General features: G+C 38.1%; 1 protein-coding gene across 12 annotated transcripts in view; it reads left to right on the top strand.

Annotated features, from left to right (window-relative positions):
• The window catches only part of CUNH8orf34 (chromosome unknown C8orf34 homolog), a 470,016-nt gene that overhangs the window by 139,772 nt on the left and 309,889 nt on the right, over positions 1-20,355 (top strand). For all 12 annotated transcript variants that reach the window (XM_052716420.1, XM_052716411.1, XM_052716412.1 and 9 more), the window contains one exon: positions 10,055-10,227. In XM_052716420.1, the coding sequence (XP_052572380.1) occupies positions 10,055-10,227 (173 nt within the window). The remainder of the gene's footprint in view (positions 1-10,054; positions 10,228-20,355) is intronic.

Genomic DNA, 20,355 nt, shown 5'->3' on the forward strand with positions numbered 1-20,355 from the left:
TAAAGGCCAGCCAGAGCAAGGAGAAAGAATAAAGCTACAAATTGTCCCCTCAGGGTAATCCAGCATTTGATGACAGTGTTTCTTTTATGAAAGTATTCCAATAAATAAATGCACGTGGAATTATAAAATTAGACAGTCACAAGTTTCTAACTCATGCTGATGAATTAATGGATCTAAGCATATGGTCAGTACTGTCTGCCTCACCAATGAACAGTCCTTGTGAGGTCATGTGCCTTGTGATGAAAACAGATCCTTTCTCTCTGAGCAGTATAAGCAGAGAAAAACAACTTCCCTAAGACCATCTGGGAAATTCTAAAGCTAAATATTGACTGGTATTAAATAGTTATTTTTAATTTACGTTAAGTAAGCTAATGGAATTTATTTACAACACATTTTCATCTAGATCTAACTGAAAATCTGCCAAAACTACAAAGGAGAAGGGATATTTCAAGCCATTTTATTTAGAGTTATATAGAGGATGATGTAGACTGTGTAGTACTCAGAGGAAAGTCTCACCACTTCAGAATTTTTGAGCAATAACAATATTATAAGAGAAAATTAATCAGAGTAAGAGAATTCTAATTAATAGCAATGTAAAAGACAGTTGGTTGTAATATAAGGAGAAGTGCTTAGATCCTGTCTTACACAAACAGAGAACTTCCTTAAGACCATCTGGGAAACTTTAAAGCTAAATATTGACTGGTATTATGTAATTATTATTCACTTATGTTAAATAGGATAATGGAATTTATTTACAAAACAGTCACTATACTAACTTGAACATCAGAATATTTACACATGAGGCTTGCACATAACCAGAGCAAAAAGGGAGAATGTGGAAGAGGTAGGAGAGGAGGAGGGAGTTGAGTCTACAGTGAGCAGACGATGATAGGAAGGTGTGGGGGTATAAAGAAGCTTTTATTCTGTCTGGGCTTGCACTGGTGGAAAAAATGCCCACAATCAGGAAGAAACATAAATTTCTGTTATGTGTAAAGGCAGTAATTGGGGGTAGCAGGAAGTAGGGGATATATCTGACAGCTATTGAGGGTACCATTCGGATGGTTCTCCAGAGCCTAGGGAAGCAATTGTTCTCTTTCTGGGAGATAAATGGGGAAACAGAGGCTGGCATGGCTAGGTGATTTGCTCTGTCTTTCCAAGCTTGGACTTGATAAGCCTGAGCTAGACATCAGCTCCTGGCCTCTCAAGTCTGACACCAAATTCAGGCATATTCTTCTTCATTACAAAAAGAGGAATTCTGAAAATCATTTAAATGCATTACTTTAATAGCACTACTGATATTCAAATCACATATCACAAAATTCATCCTTTAAAAAGTGCTTATCTTAGTGGTTTATATTTTATTCAAAGATTATGCAGCCATCACCATAAATTAAGTATAAAATATGTTTTATCATCTGCAGAGAAATCCCTGTAGTCATGGGAAGTTTCCCCCAAATCCCTCTAACCTTTCAGCTCACTATGATTCTATTTGTCATCTGTATAGATTTTCTTGTTCTGTAAATGTAACATAAATCATATAATAGGTAGTCTTTTGTGACTGTCTTCTTTCTGTTAGCACAATGTCTTCAAGGTTCAGCCATGCTGTAGAAGTATCAAAATTTCATTTGTTTTTCTTGCTCAATAATATTCCATGAAATGGATATATCACATTCTACTTATTCATTTGCACATTATTGGGCACCTTAGTTTATACTCTTCAGTAACTTCAAATGGTGTTTTAGGAACACTCATGTTCATGAATGTTGGGTCATACAATAACCCAGAAATTTTTGTGGAACTGTGTCTACATTAGTTGGACGATTTTACATCACCCCTAGCAAGTGGGTGGGCTTAGTTTTCTCTGTGGATTTTCCATCATGCTCTGTTATGTCTATGAAATCAGAGCCATCCTTAGGAGCATGGAATTTTATTGTATCATGGTACTATATTGTAGTTTTTATTTCATTCTGTGATGATTAATGTTGATAATGTATTATTGAGTCATTTTTTCCTAAGGGTAGTTCATTCTTCCACTCATTCAATAAACATTTATTAGATATCCTCAAGAAATGGCAGGTCAGATATTGTGGAAGCTGGTGGAGTTGTGCAGGGAAGATGAACACATTTTCTCTATTAACTCATTGTCCTACTGACATGGAAAGGTGCACCAGTTGGGTAATGGGCATTAAAGTTATCAGAGGAATACAAGTAGGTGGGAACCAAAGGAAAAGATGTCAAAACTAATTAAACTTCAATAAGTATATGTCATCCTTTTACAAAAAATTCAAATATGTCATATAGTACAGTGCATAAAGGGTAATTAAGTAAATACCTAGGTGTGTAGAATGTACCTGAAGAGTAAACCACTTCCAACACAGAAGGAAGCCCTGTGCAACCATTTTATATTGTCCTCAAGTGTAATTTTATTCTCTTGCTTTTCTCTCCTCCCACTACCCCATCACTGTGCCACATCTTTATTTATTTGTTTGTTTTTGAGACAGGGTCCCTCTATGTAACTCTGGTGGTCCTGGTACTCTCTGTGTAGACCAGCCTGGTCCCAAACTCACAGAGATCAATTGTCTCTACCTCCTGAATGCTGGGATTAAAGGCATGCACCACTACTCCAGGTTCACACACACACCTTCTAACAATATCTTTCCTATTTATCTAGGGTTTAAAAATTTTTTATAAGTGATGTTTTGTTCCAAACATCCTTTTCCCCCCCCAATTTTCTCTTTCAAAAACATGTGGTACTGTGACCATGGATGTGTCTACTTCCTTGCCTGTGTAAACAGTGCTATCTCTTTGGTACAGAATTAGAAATCGATTCCTGTGGCAGCATGGCCTATGCTTCCTGTGCCTTCTCATCTTCACCAGATGGGGTGGCATTCTTTTTTAGATAAGTGTTTGTGTCAGTTTAATATGTCAACCAACAGTTCAGTAGAATGCTTTTTTTCTCCTGCACTGTCTGAAATCCAACATTTTAATGAAAAAAAAAAAAGCAACTCATAGACTTAACTGACAATCTTATCATATTTAACAAGGTCCAACCCCAGCTAGTATCTTTGCCTACTTTTTACATCTTTTTTTTCTGTGAGTTTATTCTACATTCTAGATGTTGGCTTCTGTGTATCATGTGTGTCTCAAGTATGTTCTCTTATTTTGATTATTGCCATCAAGTTCTAAATTGTGTTTATTATTAGCAGAAAAATTATCATTTTCTGAAATGTCAGTGTGTTATTAAGAAATCTATTCTTACATGCAATCATTAAAGTAATTGTCTTAAAAAGTTTCTTCTACAAGTTTTTAAAATCACAAATAGGTATTTGATCCACCCAAATTATTATTGCTCAGTATAGCAAATATCTGAGATATATTTTCCCCCATATGGAGAAAAAAAATTCCTAGAATCATTTATTGAACAGTGTGCATCTGGACACTTTGCTTGATTCCATTGGCCTATCTGCCAATTTTTTTATTACTGTGGTAGGTTTGGCTCAGAGCATGCCTTACTTAGATGTGTGTGGGAGAATTGGCATCTTCACATTTCTGAGTCACTCCATGAACATTCTCGTCATCAATTAAGCTGACATTTGATCAGTTTATAAGAAAACCACATGCTAACTTATACTTGTCTCTGAAATTTCTTGTTTTTTTCATATAAAATAAATATATATGAATGATGACAGTTTTATTTCTTTGTTTCCATTGCATGATAGGGCTGCTGTGGGGAAAAGGAATGATGAGGTGTGTGGAGTCACTACTTGGTGGCACACTGGGATGCAGACTCCTAACTGTGCCTAGGTTGTGGGGACTGGACTCCCTGGCAGTCCAACCTATTGCTTATAGTTCTTGATTTCACCTTGTAGGAGTTTCTTCTTGACTTATGAACCTTAGGAGAATGTAGGAAAAGATGCCACTGAGCAACTTTCTCCACTTGCTTCCTCACCAAAGGAAAATGGATCTATATTTTACATCCTAAACAATCTCAGTTCCCTTCATTCCAAAAAGAGTATTTTTCTTTTAATTCCATCTATGCCAAATAGATGGTTACCCATATCTTATCACACCTCCTTCCTTGTGCCACATTTATATCCCTAAATCTTTTCATGGTTGCTTCTTTATGGATATAATGACCATAAGGTGTTATGAAACATGGCCTTTAATTAACAATGTCTTAGTTTTCAGATATTTTTAATAAAGGGACTTATAGTCATATCCTTAGCATTTCTTTATTCTCAGGCTTTGTTTATCTGAAAAGGCCTAAGTTTAACATTTGGTGAGAACTTCAATTCATATAAGATCTTTGGGCATCTGGAAAAGCTGGTAGTGATAAATTTGGCCACACTCAACATTTTCTTGAAACTTGCCTTACAGGTTGGATAGGTATTTTCTCTGTGTCCATCTTCTTGAAACAACTTACATGGGATTAGATATAAATTGATGATGATGACAATATTTTCCCTAAAGAATTCCATACTCAATTTTGAAAGTCTATTAGATATAATTTCTGTCTTGTAAGGTGGTAGTTTCACCAAACATTTGAGCACCATATAATACTGGTGTCCATTTTCTCAGCTTCTTATCATTTCCTTACCACTTTAAGTCTCCACCTGCCACTTACATTCCAATAGCAAGTAACTTAATCTTTTATTTAATAATGCTACCTCTCAGTTGATTGTAGGTAACAATTTTCATCATAACTTGGTAGTTTAATAGCATATTTCTCTCTCTTGCTTCTTTGGGATTAAGCTGAGTTATGCTGATTTCTAGATAGAATTGTTCCAGGGACTATGATTTAACTCTTGCATGTGTCTGGAGGATGTCTGTGTGTCTGTCAAATTCTTTAAAGTAGGTTTGCCTGGGGTGAATCAGAGCTGGTCACGTACCTCCAAGAATCCTGGAGTATCTATCATCGGCATGTCTTTCTCATGGTGATTGTCGACATGCAGGAGACTCAATGTGACAGAAAAGGCCTCTGGAGGGCTAGGCTTGCTTGTACCTGATATGATCATTTCTGTCCTCATCATTGGTCTAATCAAATCATATGTGGAAGAAACTATATTTTACCTTTATTTGAGATACTCAAAAGTCCCATGATAAAAGATAGGGACACAGGGAGATTAAAGATTGGGGTCATTCAAATTGGCCCCCCACACTAAGGACCATTAAGGTCTAAGGTTGTTGGTTTCTTGGCAGCTCCTGAAGGGCCTATGGAAGATCCTTCATCAGCTCCTACTTTGTTTCCTGCACAGGGACTTTTCCTTTGGGAACTATTCCCATCATTTCTCAGAGTTCCTTTCTCTGAAATTTTGCGTTTAAAACCTTATAGTATTTCATCTAATGTTGTTGGATATTTGGAAAACAGGGTGTTTTCAGAAAACCCAGACTATATGGATAAATATAATATAGAAATGTGTTCAACAGCTGTAACAGTTATTCTGCTAGCTAGAGTTAGGAGTTAGGGCATTTGTTGATCAAGCAGAAACTATAACAAAAGAGACATACAAGAAAACCAAAGTTCATCAGAGAAGGAAGTGAAATTTTACAGAATGAGATCACTTTAAAGAGACAGTTAAGTTCATCGTGGTGGGTCATAATTTTAAGCCAAACATTCGAGAAAGAGGCAGAGGCAGAAGCATCTCTATGAGTTTGAGGACAGCCTGATATACATAGCAAGTTCTAGGTCAGCCAGAGCTCATACTGAGACATTGATTCAATCAATCAATCAATCAATCAATCAATCAATCAGAATAGATAAAGTAAGGAGGCAGTAAATAATTGTAAACAAATAAAATGAGCAGAGGGGATAGACTGGAAATGACTGAGACAAGGGAAGTTGCCATGGAGATGGCTGGATATTGTACATATGTACAAATGGTAAGTGTATGTGACCACATAGTTCAATTCTCTGCAAAACACTTGTAAGAAAATTGTATAAGGGATGGGATCTGAGTTCTGAGAATTGATCCTCCCCCCTTACTCATTTTATTGTTGCTCTTCAAACTTCTCCCTTTCCCTCCCTTCTATAGTTGCTTTGTGTAATTATGTTCAGTAAGGCATGGCACATCTGTACCCTGTAAATGTGAACAAATGGAAATCAGAAAGGGTGGCATGTTTGTTTTCAAATAAAATCCCAGAGTGAGCCGTCTTACTGTGGTATAAACTGGAGCCATCATGGGTTCTTGTATTCCATTTATAATTGATGCTGTATAAAGTATGTGCAAACAGAGCAGCAAAAATGTAGAAATGAAACTTGACAGCCATTAGCATTTTAGTAAATATGTTCTGAAACAAACAATAAAAGTGACTTTCCTTTGTATTATTCATATGATGGCTTAACAGGGTGACTAGTAAAACATAGAATGTTCTAGGTTGCTTTTTTTTTTCAGTGAATGTGACTTAAAGTTTTAGAGGAAAAAAAAATGCGTGTATAAATAAATTCCATTAAGGACTGAAACAAGATGTCTTAACTAGTCTATGCTGAGGTACCAGTGGGTGGGGAAAACTCTTTTACCTTTGTGCCTATAATATGTCCTTTATTTCTTCTTCAGGGTTAATATCTGAATTAGTTCATCATGCATAGTTGTTTTAGATTGTGATCAAGTCACACATTTAGTGGATTTCATGCAGGGATTTCCTGCATACTCTTACTTCACCCCTAGCTATGGCCCAATTTTCAGCAGCCGTGAAGCTTCTGGGCGGCAAGAGTTCTCATTGTCCATCTTTGACACACACCATGCTAAACCCTGAGCTCCTACGATGCTCAGAAATATTCTTCCCACATTCATGCTGCCCCTTTACCTTGGCTTTCCAAACTCCACCATGGAGCTCCACTTCCCACAGCCTAGTGATTCACTCCCTTACAGTTTTATACCAAATTAGAACAGCAGCAGCAGTTTAAATGTCTCCTCTGCTGCCCCTCACTGCTTTACTGTCTTTCTATTATCAGAGAGTCAAAACTCTCCCCTCAAAAGAATCTCTAATTCACAAAAAAACCACTTTATCTCAATACTAGTTTTAGTGGAAGTTTTAGGTATTTGTTGTTGTTGTTGTTATAACATTTACAGTGACAGAATTAATCCTTTCTCTATCCACTGAAGCTACACTGATTCCTACTTTGATGATTATTACTCCAAAAGTAATTCAAACAGACCCAGTACAGGGTTTTGTTTCCTATTTTATACTCTCACTGGTATTTTATACCTTTCTGCTTCCTGTTGTTTTAATCATAACTCAGAACTCTTTAGAGATTTCACATTTCTTAAAATATTTGGATGTTCATATCGTTTATTTTGGCTGTACAGTCAAAAGCTTTTAGTTGATGGTCAATTGACCCCATTACTTGGGCCCATGGCAAGACAGAGCTTCATGGTGGAGGGTACATAGAGGAGTGAACTGCGTCCTTCATGGTGTCTGAGGGCAGAAGTGAGAGATGAGAGCAAGGTTCCAATATCTGCTTTAAGAGCACACTCCCATGAGCCAGCATCCTCCCAACAGGCCCATTCTCTTAAGGAAGCCTCCCAGGCTGGAGACAAAGTCTCCATCACACAGATTTAGGGGACATTTGAAATTGTAAGCCTGACAAGAGCCCAACTTATAAGAGCAGTTGAAGTAATTGTGGGGTATACTTTAGAGAGCATATTCCTGGAAGAGTAAATATGGGTGGAACAGCTAATTTCTGGATGTGTAACTTCTTGCTAATGGGCAAAACCAAGTCTACCTGTGCAGGGGTGGGGGTGGGGGTGCTTTTTCACTAGGAATGCTTTTGCTGTTGAATTTAGGCACTGTTTGGGGACCTCAGTCCTGGAGGGGACAGAGGGACTTGTGGTTTTCTGTTTCTAAAGAATTCACATTTACAAAGATCCTTCAGGTTTTTAAGTGAAATGTATCTATGAACCTAAAACAGTTTTCAAGAGATTTTGTGTTATTAGTATACATTTTAATTGGATGTGGTGGCACATGCTTATAATTGCAGTACCTGGGAGGCAGAGGCAGGCAAACCTCTGTGAGTGTAGGCTAACCTGGTCTACAGTGTGAGTTCCAGGACAGTCAGTTCTACATAGTCACACCCCGATCCCCGTGTGTGTGTGTGTGTGTGTGTGTGTGTGTGTGTGTGTGTGTGTGTGTGTTTAAATATATTTAATTTTTATTTACTGTTGTGTGGTTATGTACTATTGAGAATAGTTTACTTTATTAAAACACTTTGAGAAAGATATATACATAGAAATACATTTACTGAGTTTAATCCAATCTAAACAAAATACACACAAAAATCTGTGTCTTCAATCTGTTGCACATGAACAGACTATATTCAAGATCTTTCAATGACAAAATATTTTTTTAAAGTAGTACTTGTCCATCCTTTTATCAACATCACCAAAGAAAGAGCTTCGTGTATTCAGAGAAGTACAAGTCAGTGATCAAGTCCCTTTTTAATCCTGTACATCAGTGGCCTCCCAACTTCCCTGAGCCCATGTGCAGCTCTCCCCATTGCCCTGATGGCTGGCTATTTCTCACTAAATTTCTGTGCCGGCTGGAGTTAACCATCCCCACTATCACACCATTTATGCCCTCTGCGTGCTCCATTTTCCAACAGCACTGATGTCTATCACTTCATTTAACTTCCCAGTGAGCAACCAAAGGGTTACTTCAGAATCTCTGCTGCTCTCGGCATCTTGATCTTGCCAGATCTTAAGTTCTGTTTCATCTTTTCATTTATGGTTCCCGCAGCCACTTGTTTTGCAAAAGCAAGTTACCAGTTCTCCTGTGCCTGGGAGCCAATAGCAATGAAAACCTGTGTCTATTCCGCCCCATTGTGTAAAACAAATTAGTTAATAACATTTAATCAATGCCCAGTCTTTTTCTTGTAACTCAGAGAAATGTCATTTTAATATATCCTAAATAACATTTTTTATGGTCTTGATTTTTAAGATAGTATCTAAACTATTATGTGTTGCTATTAAGTATTGTAATTTTTATTATATCTGCAATTTAAATATTGTATATACTCTATTCTGCAATACATTTGCATGATATTTTGTGAATTATAAAGGCACAGAACACCAGGTCTGAATTTTTGAAGAGTTGTTCAAAATTCTCCTAATAGGGAAAATTTCCAGTAAAGGAGATTTAAGCAGAATGTGTTTCTTAAATCAGGACATTTCCTGTACTGTACAGTATATATTTATAATGGAATATTGAAAAGACAAGGAAATGCCAAGCAAGATATTAAAATAACTGACAGTCTCTCCTTTTAGACAAAACCATTATTAAAAGCTGTTCCTTATTGCTATTGCTTTTCCCAGCACAGCAGGCAGTTCTTAACACATACTAAGCCTTAGGAAAAACTAGTGAATGAATAGATGAGTGAATTATGAATCAAATGATGAATATAAGTCCACATGAGCCTTCAGACAAAAATTAGATCATATAGATATTCCTTTATAACAACTTTTTTCCACTTAAAGCATTTCTAGTAGTTACATATTTTCTTGGCTATATCATTAGCGAATTGGTAAATTAAATGAGTTGTCTCACTTCAAGTGTATGGAAAGAGACCAGTATGTTTTCAGCTAATCCGATCTATTTGTCCTGGGTATTTCCTATTTCTATTGCTTCCCTGAAAGTACAGAATGCATCACCGTGGGAGAAATGCATCCTTCCCACCCTCCATCCTCACAGTAATGTCTTCTGGCTGCAGCTCGTTCCCACAAGACCGGTTACTCACCTTTCCCATTTGTGGTGAAACACACTTGCACACTGTGGGCCTTGCAGCCTCTGTCCCTCCACCAAGAATGCCAGCCGCACTCTCCCTTTCTTTGAACCCATGCAGCCCCGAGAATCCGAATCCAAGAATTCACTCCTAGAGAGTTAATCACGGTGATCTCAGGAATTAGCCTAAGTCACAGACGAAGGCATTGAGCTTGAACGGCAAGAAGAGAAAGGACATTTTGGTTCCAGTGAGCCCAAACACTGGGCAACGTTATTTTCCTGTTATCAGTTAACAAGAAAAGGTCATCTCAAGCAGCACCTTTTATTTTTGTACTTGCAGGAGACAGTGGCTTTCAATTCTTCTCTTCTGAGACCCCGTGTGATTGGGGAGTGGATTGGCAGAGCAGAAAATGATGCTGATCCCCTGGCAGCTGAAATGCTGCAGCCCCCGGTTCCACGGAGTAAGAAGGACCCATGGGAAAGCGAAGAGAGCGGCTCCAGCCCGGCAGGAAGGTGAGGAGGACCTCCTTGGTGAACCTCTGACAGGAGATTGCAAGAAATAAACTTAGTACACGATTTTGTTCTTTTCATAAAGAAAATGGTTAGACTCTGCATATAATAAAAAAATTAACTAGATTTTCATTCCATAATGTGTCCTAAAAATATATAATTAGACTCATCAAAAAGAAGTAATGATTTACTCTCTTTAAAACAAGGCAGCCTTATAGAGTGAAGATGCTTGTCCCAGCCTCGGGATCACAAACTCCCTCAAATTGTCCTCTGCCCTCCATACACGTGTGAAATGAGCTTGAAAACTCAAGTGCATCCACACAAAAACACATAAGCACTAAGCTAATAAATAAACGAATAAAACTGTAGTTAAAGACAACAACAACAACAACAGTGTGTTATTTAGATTTTGTTCTTAAGGCTCCTCTTCTTTGGGCAGTCCTGCACTTGGACTTAGGACTTTGTAGTATACAAGGCAAGCGCTCTACCTCTGAATATCACACCTGGGTTTGTGTTTTTCTTTCTTACTTTAGCAAGCACCATTTCTTTGTTAATAGCACCAAGTGGAGACGTAAGTTCAAGGTTTTAAGCTGTCAGTGAACACCAGCTATAAAACTGGGTTAAGAGTTGGATGACAGAGACTCGAAGGTGCTAGGAAGATGAAATCATTAGGGAAGAAGAGAACTATTAAGTGGATTAGAATTAGGAGCTATAGTTAAGATGGACTATAGAGAAAAGTCTTTGTCACAGATATTTAAGCTTACAGATGATAACTGTGGCTGGATATAATTATTATGTTTTCTTGGTTTAATTTCTAAGCTATAATGTTTTTAGGAACTTTAAAGTACAATGTTTTCATTCCTGTCTATTGCTGTGAAAGGACAACATGACCACAGCAGCATTTAGATGAAAGCATTTAAATCAGTGGTGCTTAACCTGGGGGTCACGACCATCACAAAACACTTATTTCTGATGGTCTTAGGAACTAGACCACTCAGTAGCAAAATAAGCTAGAAAGTAACAATGAAAATAAATTTATGGTTGTAGTTCTTCAAACCATTGGATTTATGTGTTTTTCTGATGGTTGTGGCTCACAGGTTGAAAATCACTGATTTAACTGGTGGCTTGCTTACAGTTTCAGACGGTTAGTCCATGATCATCATGGTAGGGAGCACGATGGCAGGCAGGTCTGGTGATGGAACAGTAGCTAAAAGCTTACATCATGGTATGCAGGCAACAGGAAGCAGGTAGTAGGCAGGGAGAGAGCCAAACTGGGCCTGGCATGGGCTTTGAATCCCACCTCCTCTAACAAGGGCATTCCTCATAATCCTTCCCAAACAGTTCATCAACTGGGAACCAAACATTCAAATATATGAGCTTATGGGGGACATCTCATTCAAAGCACCCTTACATATAACTCTCATTTTCTCAGACTCTGGTTCCCAGAATGGTGGCAGGACATCTGCCATAAGCATCCTGGTACTGAGGTAGAGTAACTTGGAGATGTGAAATCATGTTTATTAGATAAAGAATATTCATCATTACTGTTTTGGGGTCACACTACTCTAAGAAGTACAACTTAAATCAGAAAATGGACAAGTCAAGGAAGCTGAGGTGCAAATCATTATGAGAAGGTAGAATTATGAAACATGGATAAATGCATTTAAATATTAATGAATGAAAAGGTGGCAGAACCGTAAGTCCCTGTGACTGCTATTAGCTGGTCCCCAACAAAGGTGTTTTCTCTGAACATCATAGCCACAGGAACTTTGTATTTCCTATGTTAAGTTTACTATCAACCAATAGCTATTTTTTCTCAAGGAGAGAAAACTTTGTTTTCTTTAATGTAATAGCTTTCAAGGTTGCTTGGCTCTCACTTACCACTTGGCTTAAGGGGAGAAAGTTCAGAATATTCATTAATGTGCTTCAGGTTTAGAGAAAATTGATTCCATTTCCATGAGAAATAACCTTAAATTATTGAAATAGTTGAAGTGCCCTGAAAGAAGAATCAAGCAATTTCTGAAAGTCCATTTCTCTTCTGGGAAATGCCAGATCAATTTCACCTGTCAATGAGGGTCGTTGTGTCTCTAATGCCAGGCTTATGCAACTCAGTAGACCTTTATCTTTATTCCTTGGTAGATCTTTAATTCTTAAATGCAAAATAGAGAAATGTCAACTTCCATCTTGCTTTCATTTATTCATAAAAATATCCAGAGTTATTTATTGCAAATGTTAGTGCCTCTTTTTTCTTCCTCATTCAGTGAGCTCTTATTCTCCTGAAATTCTCAGTCCTAGTTCTGTCTCTTGCTTAGTTCATGTAGACATTTCTCAAATATTTGCCCTTATGTCCTAATAAGTCATCTCGGTCTCACTTCACTCTGTATTTAAAATATGAGGTGAGATGCCACTTGTGGATTGAAAAGGTAATGAAGTTCTGGCTATATTTCAATCAATTCAGAAACATCACATATATGTAGAAATCACATGTAGAAAACATTGGTAACTCAGGTTACAAACTGCATTTCTCCTATCTACAATTTCAAAACAGGATTTCTGAATTTATGCTGGGGCTCACACAGCATCTGAATGAATACAAAACACTGGAGATGAAGTTTTAAAGGTTCTAGTGTATAATTGTAGAATTAGCCACTGTCATTAAATAGTAATACACATGCTATAACTTATCAGTCTTGCACATTGAGATATAAAGCATAATGATATTCCAAACTGTTCAAAGAAAATTTGATTTTCAAGCTTTATTTCATTCATTTTTCTTTTCTCACGAAGGCTGGCACATAGCTATTTTCGATAAATATCTGTTACATGTGTGTAGGAGGTGTGGGCTATCACTAGGCCCATGCTAAGCAGAGCTTATTCACAAGAAAAATTGTCGACAGTCTGTTTTTATTTTTGGTCCATTGCTCTAACTTGGCCTTTCCTCTAGAAAAGAAAAGAAAAAAGAAGTCTTGTCTGAGTGGCTGTTATTGCAATATTCACCACATAAACAACTTTTGCTTTTATGCTAAACAACAGATACATAACAAACTAGACATTCACCACTAGACTAGAGAATTAAATTAATGGCAAACCAAACCTTGGAAATCTTATGGATAGAAACTTACCTAAAACATTTTCTTAGAGCTTTTATTAGAAACAACATTTCTTAGCTTAATTTTTTCTTTATGCACCTAAAATACATTATATGAAAAATTCAACAACTTATGTCATGTAGGGCTGACAACTAAAGTGTTAAATGCTGGTTACAGTTAAGGTAGCTGTAAGGACAGACAGATAAACTAATAGAATAGCATTGAGACACCAGAGTTAAGATTATGGACCTTGATGGTCCTTGGGTGGGTCTCAAGACATATGTGGATCTTGTAATATTACATTCAAAATGGTGTATGAGTATGATGGAAGATACTTTCCTGACTCTTCTTTACTGAATTCTTAAATTAAAAATTAAAAGAGCCCAAGAAAGATATGAAAGCATCCAAATAAGGACAGAAGGGTGGGAGAGAGCTGTTGTGGGGTGGGGGTAGGGAATAAATAAAGACTTCTCATGCTTGTTCTATATTGCTATCTTGCTAATTCTATAACTTGCCTAGTTAGTTATTGGGAAAGCATGTGCACCCACTGAACATTTAGAGTTTTATTTATTTATTTATTTTATTTATTTTAGATGCTGGCCACAGTTTCCCCTCCCTCCTCTCATCCTATTTCCTCCTCTCCCCACCCCATCCCCATCCATTCCTCCTCTGTTTCTGTTCAGAAAGGGGTAGGCCTCCCATGGGTATCGGCAAAGCATGGTATATCAAGTTGTCTTAGACTAAGCATCTCCCTCTTATTCAGACTGGACAAGGCAATCCAGTATGAGGAATAGGTTCCCAAAAGCCAGCCAAAGTGTTATGGATAGCCCTTTCCCCCATTGTTAGGAGTCTCACAAGAAGATGAAGCTACACATCTATCACACATTTGCAGAGTGCCTAGGTCGGTCCCATGCAGGCTCCCAGGCTGTCAGTTCCTATGAGCTGGGTTAGTTGTTTCTGTGGGTTTTGTTGTGATGTCCTTGAGTCTTCTGGCTCCTATAATTCTTCCTTTGTCTCTTCAGCAGGTTCAGCCCTGAGTTTGGCCAAATGTTTGGTTGTGGGTTTCTGCATCTGTTTCCACCACTTACTAGTGAAGGCTTTCTGATGATAGTTGGGGTAGTCACCAATCTGATTATAGGAGATGACCAGTTCAGGCTACATATCTACTATTGCTAGGAGTCTTAGCTGGGGTCATCCTTGTAGATTATTGGGAATTTCCCTTGCATCAGGTTTCTTCCTGACCCCAAAATGCCCCAACTTCCAGTAATCTATTTCAGTACTCTCCCCTTCCATCCACTCCCAACCTGATCCCTCAAGTTCCCATCTCCACCCACCCCCAGTCCACCCAGCAGATTTCTTCTATTTCCCCTTCCCAGGGGTTCAATGCATCCCACCTTGGGTTCTCCTTGTTCCCTAATCTCTCTGAGTCTGTGGATTGTAGCATAGTTATTCTTTACAGTTAATATCCACTTATAAGTGAGTATATACTATATTTATCTTTCTGGGTTTGGGTTACCTCATTAAAGGTGATTTTTTTCTAGTTTCATCCATTTGCCTTAAAATGTCTTGATGTCATTGTCTTTGACAGCTGAGTAAAACTCCATTGTGTAAATGTACCTCATTTTCTTTATCCATTCTTTGGTCATGGAGCCTCTAGGTTGTTTCCAGGTTTGGGCTATTACAAATTAAACTACTCTGAGCATAGTTGAGCAAGTGTCCTTGTGGTATGATTGAGCATCCTTTGGGTATATGCCCAAGAGTGGTATATCTGGATCTTGAGGTAGATTAATTCCCAATTTTCTGAGAAACCACCATATTGATTTTTAAAGTAGCTGCACAAGTTTGCACTTCCACCAGCAATGGAGGAGTGTTCCCCTTGCTCCACATCCTCTCTAGCATAAACTGTCATTTGTGTTTTTGATCTTAGCCATTCTGACAGGTGTAAGATGGAATCTCACAGAACAGTATTGACATAAAAACAGAAAGGCAGATCAATGGAACTGAATTGAAGACCCAGACATAAATCCACAAACCTATGGACACCCAATTTTTGACAAAGAAGCCAAAGTTATACAATGGAAAAAAACGAAAACTTCAACAAATGGTGCTGGCATAACTGGATATCGGCAGGTAGAAGAATGCAAATAGATCCACATCTATCACCCTATACAAAACTCAAGTCCAAGTGGATCAAAGGCCTCAACATTAATCCAGTAACATTGAACATGATAGAAGAGAAAGTGGGGAATAGCCTTGACCACATTGACACAGGAGACAACTTCCTGAATAGAACACCAGTAGCACAGACACTAAGATCGACAGTTAATAAATGGGACCTCATGAATCTGAATTGCTTCTGTAAGGCAAAGGACACTGTCAATAGGACAAAATGGCAGCCTACAAAATGGGAAAAATCTTCACTAACTCCATATCTGACAGAGAACTGATCTCCAAACTATATAAAGAACTAAAAAAACTAGACATCAAAAACCCAAATAATCCAATTAAAAAACGGTATACAGACCTAAACAGAGAATTCTCAGCAGAAGAATCTCAAATAGCAGAGAAACACTTAAGGAGATGTTCAACATCCTTAGCCATCAGGGAAATGCAAATCAAAATGACTCTTAACGCTATTATAATCACACATTTGTCGTGTAAGTATAAACAAAAATTGAGTTTAATAAGCCTATATAATTTCATTTTAAGCCATCCTAATTAGACTCTGCAATAGTTGTCTGACTACTTTCTTAAAATGAGTTGATAGATCTTAATGGGGAATTAGTAAACAGGCTCATCAAGCCTTGAAAACATAATCAGTTCCTTTAAAGCTGAACCATCTAATTAAAACAAGGATAAATTCCATAAATATTGTAGATCCAGTAAACTAGCTTCATTAAATGAGAATTGTTATTAGAATGTAAATATTCAATAAAATTAATAGAAATCCCACAACTTGGAATTAAACTTTAAATATTAAAGCTAAATGGTCTTTCTATGAAGTTTTCCTTTCTTAAAGCTCAGATTGATTTTGATGTTCAATGCACAAAGCCTGGAATTTTTGCCTTCCATAGAAAGTCAACAGCTAGGGACTGGAGAGATGGCTCAGAGGTTAAGAGCACTGGCTGTTCTTCCAGAGGTCATGAGTTCAATTCCCAGCAACCACATGATGGCTCACAAGCATCTGTAATGTGATCTGGTGCCCTCTTCTGGCCTGCAGGCATACGTACAGGCAGAGCACTTTATACATTACAAATAAATAAATAAATAAATAAATAAATAAATAAATAAATACATACATGAATAAAAGTCAACAGTTGAATATATATATATATATATATATATATATATATATATATATATATGCACCATAAATTCAAGTCATACTATGTGGTGCTATGGAAAGTAAATCAGGATAAAGAGTAAGAATATGGACTGAAGCAGGGGTAACTCTTTCATACACAAACTTCAAAAACAAAGATGGTCAGGTGTGAGCTTTTCTGGACATGAAAAAATCCGTAAAGCATATGTCAGAGGTAACACCAAAGTTCACAATTGAAGGCACTTGAAGATAAAAATTTGGGGGTAGGCATGATGGAACAGTGGGTTAAAGAAGTAACCGAGTCCCATAGAGGTTTACCCTGGTCCCAGACTGGAACTGGGAAGTAAGTGGCTGTGCCAGCCAGTTTTTAACCAAATGTCCTCTTCAATGTTTTGTTGTTCATCTATTCTTTGGAAAAGAATTCTAGAAACCTCACAAGCCCCAAAATTTTTAGGTTAAGAAAAAAAAAGAGAGAGAGAGTGAGAGACTGGGGTGAATGCATGCAGAACCTCCAGTGTTCTTAGGAAGGGGGTGAATGTGTGCAGAACCTCCAGTGTTCTTAGAAAGACCCACCCATCCTTTCTTCTCATCCCACCCACCATGCTGCACTTCCTGGCTGCCTGGAGCTTGACATTCTTTCCACCCTCTCCGTTCTTAGGCTATGGTGCTGGAGGAAAAGGAGGTGTATTCTCTGCCTATAATCCTTGCCCATTGCCTTCTCCCTAAAACAATCCTCTTTTGTTTTTCTGTAGTACATTTTTCTTCCAAACATGACTTAGGAATCCCACAAACCACACTCTTCATACTCTTTGCATCTACCAACATCTTCTCATAGCAATAATTTAGTCAGCCCTCATGTCGTTCTTCCTCTGAACACATCGTTCTCCACACTCTGCCTGACTTGATGGAACAGGCAGCAGAAGTAGTTCCACTCCAAATGTAGCCTCCCATTTCCTTTCTTTTCCCACTACTTTTTAATTTTTCCCTTTCACCCATTCACCCCCAGGCATTTACATAATATATATATATATATAATATATATATAATATATATATTATATATATAATATATATATATATATGAAAATATTTAATTGGGGGCTTGCTTACAGTTTTAGAGGGTTAGTCCATGATCATTATAGCAGGAAGCAGATAGGCAAGATGCTGGAGCAGAAGCTAAGAGCTTCACATCCTGATACACACACACACACACACACACACACACGGAGGGAGAGAGAGAGAGAGAGAGAGAGAGAGAGAACTCTTCCATTCTTGACAAAGTTCTACCTTGTGGACACTCAGCTCCTTTCTATTCTGAGATGGGATCAGCAAAGGTTGGAGAACACTTACCACACTGGCCAGGGCCTCTGAACCATGAGTGCTCAAACCTCAAATATGCTAGTCCTGCCAGTGAAGCTCCACTTACACCTGCTCTGTTCATACATCTATTCTCCTTAATCACAGCCTTATACCACTTCTTCTATCCCCAAATATCCAACCCTTGTCCCCCTTTCTGTTTTTTCCTGAAGAAATGAAGCTGCACCTTATTTAATGGAAAAAAAGTAATTGCAGCTCTTGATTCCTGTTTTTTCTGTGTCCAAGCCTTCTGCTTTCTTCTGCGGTAGGGGGTGAGCTACCTCAAGTCCTCCACTTGGTCATAGATTCTCAGCCTCACTAACCTAACACAATGATTAACTTCTTTTGTCCTTTTCCTAATTCCCTCTCCAGACCCTTCTCATCTGCATACATGCATGCCGTTATTTGAGATATCACTGAGAGGGATCTCTGACAGCATAGCTTGGGCACAGGAAAGCCTTTGTGTCCCCACAGTCTGACACAGCCGGAGTATAACCTCATCAGATACCAGGAGGGACCAGCAGGAGCTACAAACAACACTAGATAGACCCGCATAGCAATGGTCTGTCACTTAAACTGTTATTGGACTTCAAACTAGTTCAGTAACACAAGTGACTGCCCTATAAATTACAAGAACTGCATAGGGCACACAGAGTCCTAACTAATAGCCAAATCACACAGGACACAATTTTATAAAATACCATTCATACTCCAAACCATAATAACCACAGCCTGAGTATTGAAAGTCAATCGATTCTTGCCTGAGGTAACACAGGTGGTAGAATTACCTGGGAAGAAATTAAAGCAATCACCATAAAAATGCTTTCATAAGTAACTGCAAATTCTTTGGTAATAAGTACATAGAAAATAATAATAATAAACACAGATTATAGAAACGTCATGAAAATTATAGTACTGACGGAAGAATTCACTGAAATAAAAATAGTGTAAACCTGGTGTCAGGGCCGAGATGACAGATGATAGAATTACAGACTGTGGTAGCAGATCTATTGAATTGGCCTGTTCTGAACAAGCGAGAGGAAATAGATTGAAAAAAAATATGATACAGGGTTGGGAGATACTGCTCCGAGGTTAAAAGCATTTGCTGCTCTTGCAGGGGACCTGGGCTCAGTTCTCACATCAGGCTGCTCACAGCCACCTGTGCCTCAAGTCTCAGGGGAACCAATGCCCTCTTCTGGCTTCTGTGTGCACCTGCACGTATGTGTTGCACAGACATGCACTCAGGCACACACACACACACATATGATACAGCTTCAGTGACCTGTGGGTAAATAAGAAAAGGTCTGAAATTCTTATCAAGTTCCAAGAAGAAAGGGTAAAGTGGGTAGCTTGGAAAAGAATTAAGAGTGACAGCTGAAAACTTACTGAACAGCTAGAAATTGAGGAAAGCCAGGTGGGATAACCCCCAGGCATTTTACACAAAGGCACATCTTAGGTAAACATCTAGAAACCAGCATCAAGGAAGGAATCTTTCTAAATGAAAATTGTTATTTTCATTTTATGTGTATGAGTGTTTGCCCGTATATATATCTGTGTACCACATGTGTGCCTAGTGCCCACAGAGGCCAGAAGAAGGTGCTGGAACTTCTGAGCTGTCATGTAGAGGCTTGGAACTGAACCCTGCTACTATGTAAGAGCTGCAAGTATTCTTAACTGGTGAGGCATCTCGTCTGCTCTGAAAGAAGAAATCTGAAAGTCAGGCAGAGATAAGTATCAAACAGCCAGTAGGGCAACAATCATTAGAATGGCAAAGGATTTTTCATCTAAAAATATGAGAGCAAAGGGAAGCATCAAAAGTAAATGACTGTTGGCCATACAGCTAGTGAAACTGTGTCCAACACAAGTTCCTGTAAGGTAAGAGTGAATGAAGTTCTTCACACAGATGAAGTGACAAGAGAGAGTCATAGAACATCAGGAAGGAGGAAGGAAAAAAAGAAAATATGAGTGGAAATGGTAGGTTATCCTCACTAGTTTTGATTATAATGAATAAAACAAAATGCCATCAATACTCCAACACTTGTGTCTGACTTGACATACACTTGTTATAGAAATCAGGGAATAATTTAGACTTTCTAGCCCCTACTGGATCAGAAAAGCTATTAAATATGAGTCTGAGGCACATGGCAGCAATCAGAAAAAGTACTTCCTGTTGTAAGGGCAAGAGTTTGCATCCTCCACACTGGGGGAAGAATTGAGTACAAAGGATGTCTCAGAAACATGCTATTTCCATTATCCTGGGGGAAAACAAGTAGTGTGCAATATGTTTATGTGACACAGTAGTGGAAGAAGAATGTGTTAGGTTAGTAGATTTTCATTACAGACCACAGCTAACACATCAATTATT

The sequence above is a fragment of the Peromyscus californicus genome, unplaced genomic scaffold (assembly GCF_007827085.1).
Source record: "Peromyscus californicus insignis strain IS unplaced genomic scaffold, ASM782708v3 Scaffold_5__1_contigs__length_169319896, whole genome shotgun sequence".
Classification (NCBI taxonomy): domain Eukaryota; kingdom Metazoa; phylum Chordata; class Mammalia; order Rodentia; family Cricetidae; genus Peromyscus; species Peromyscus californicus.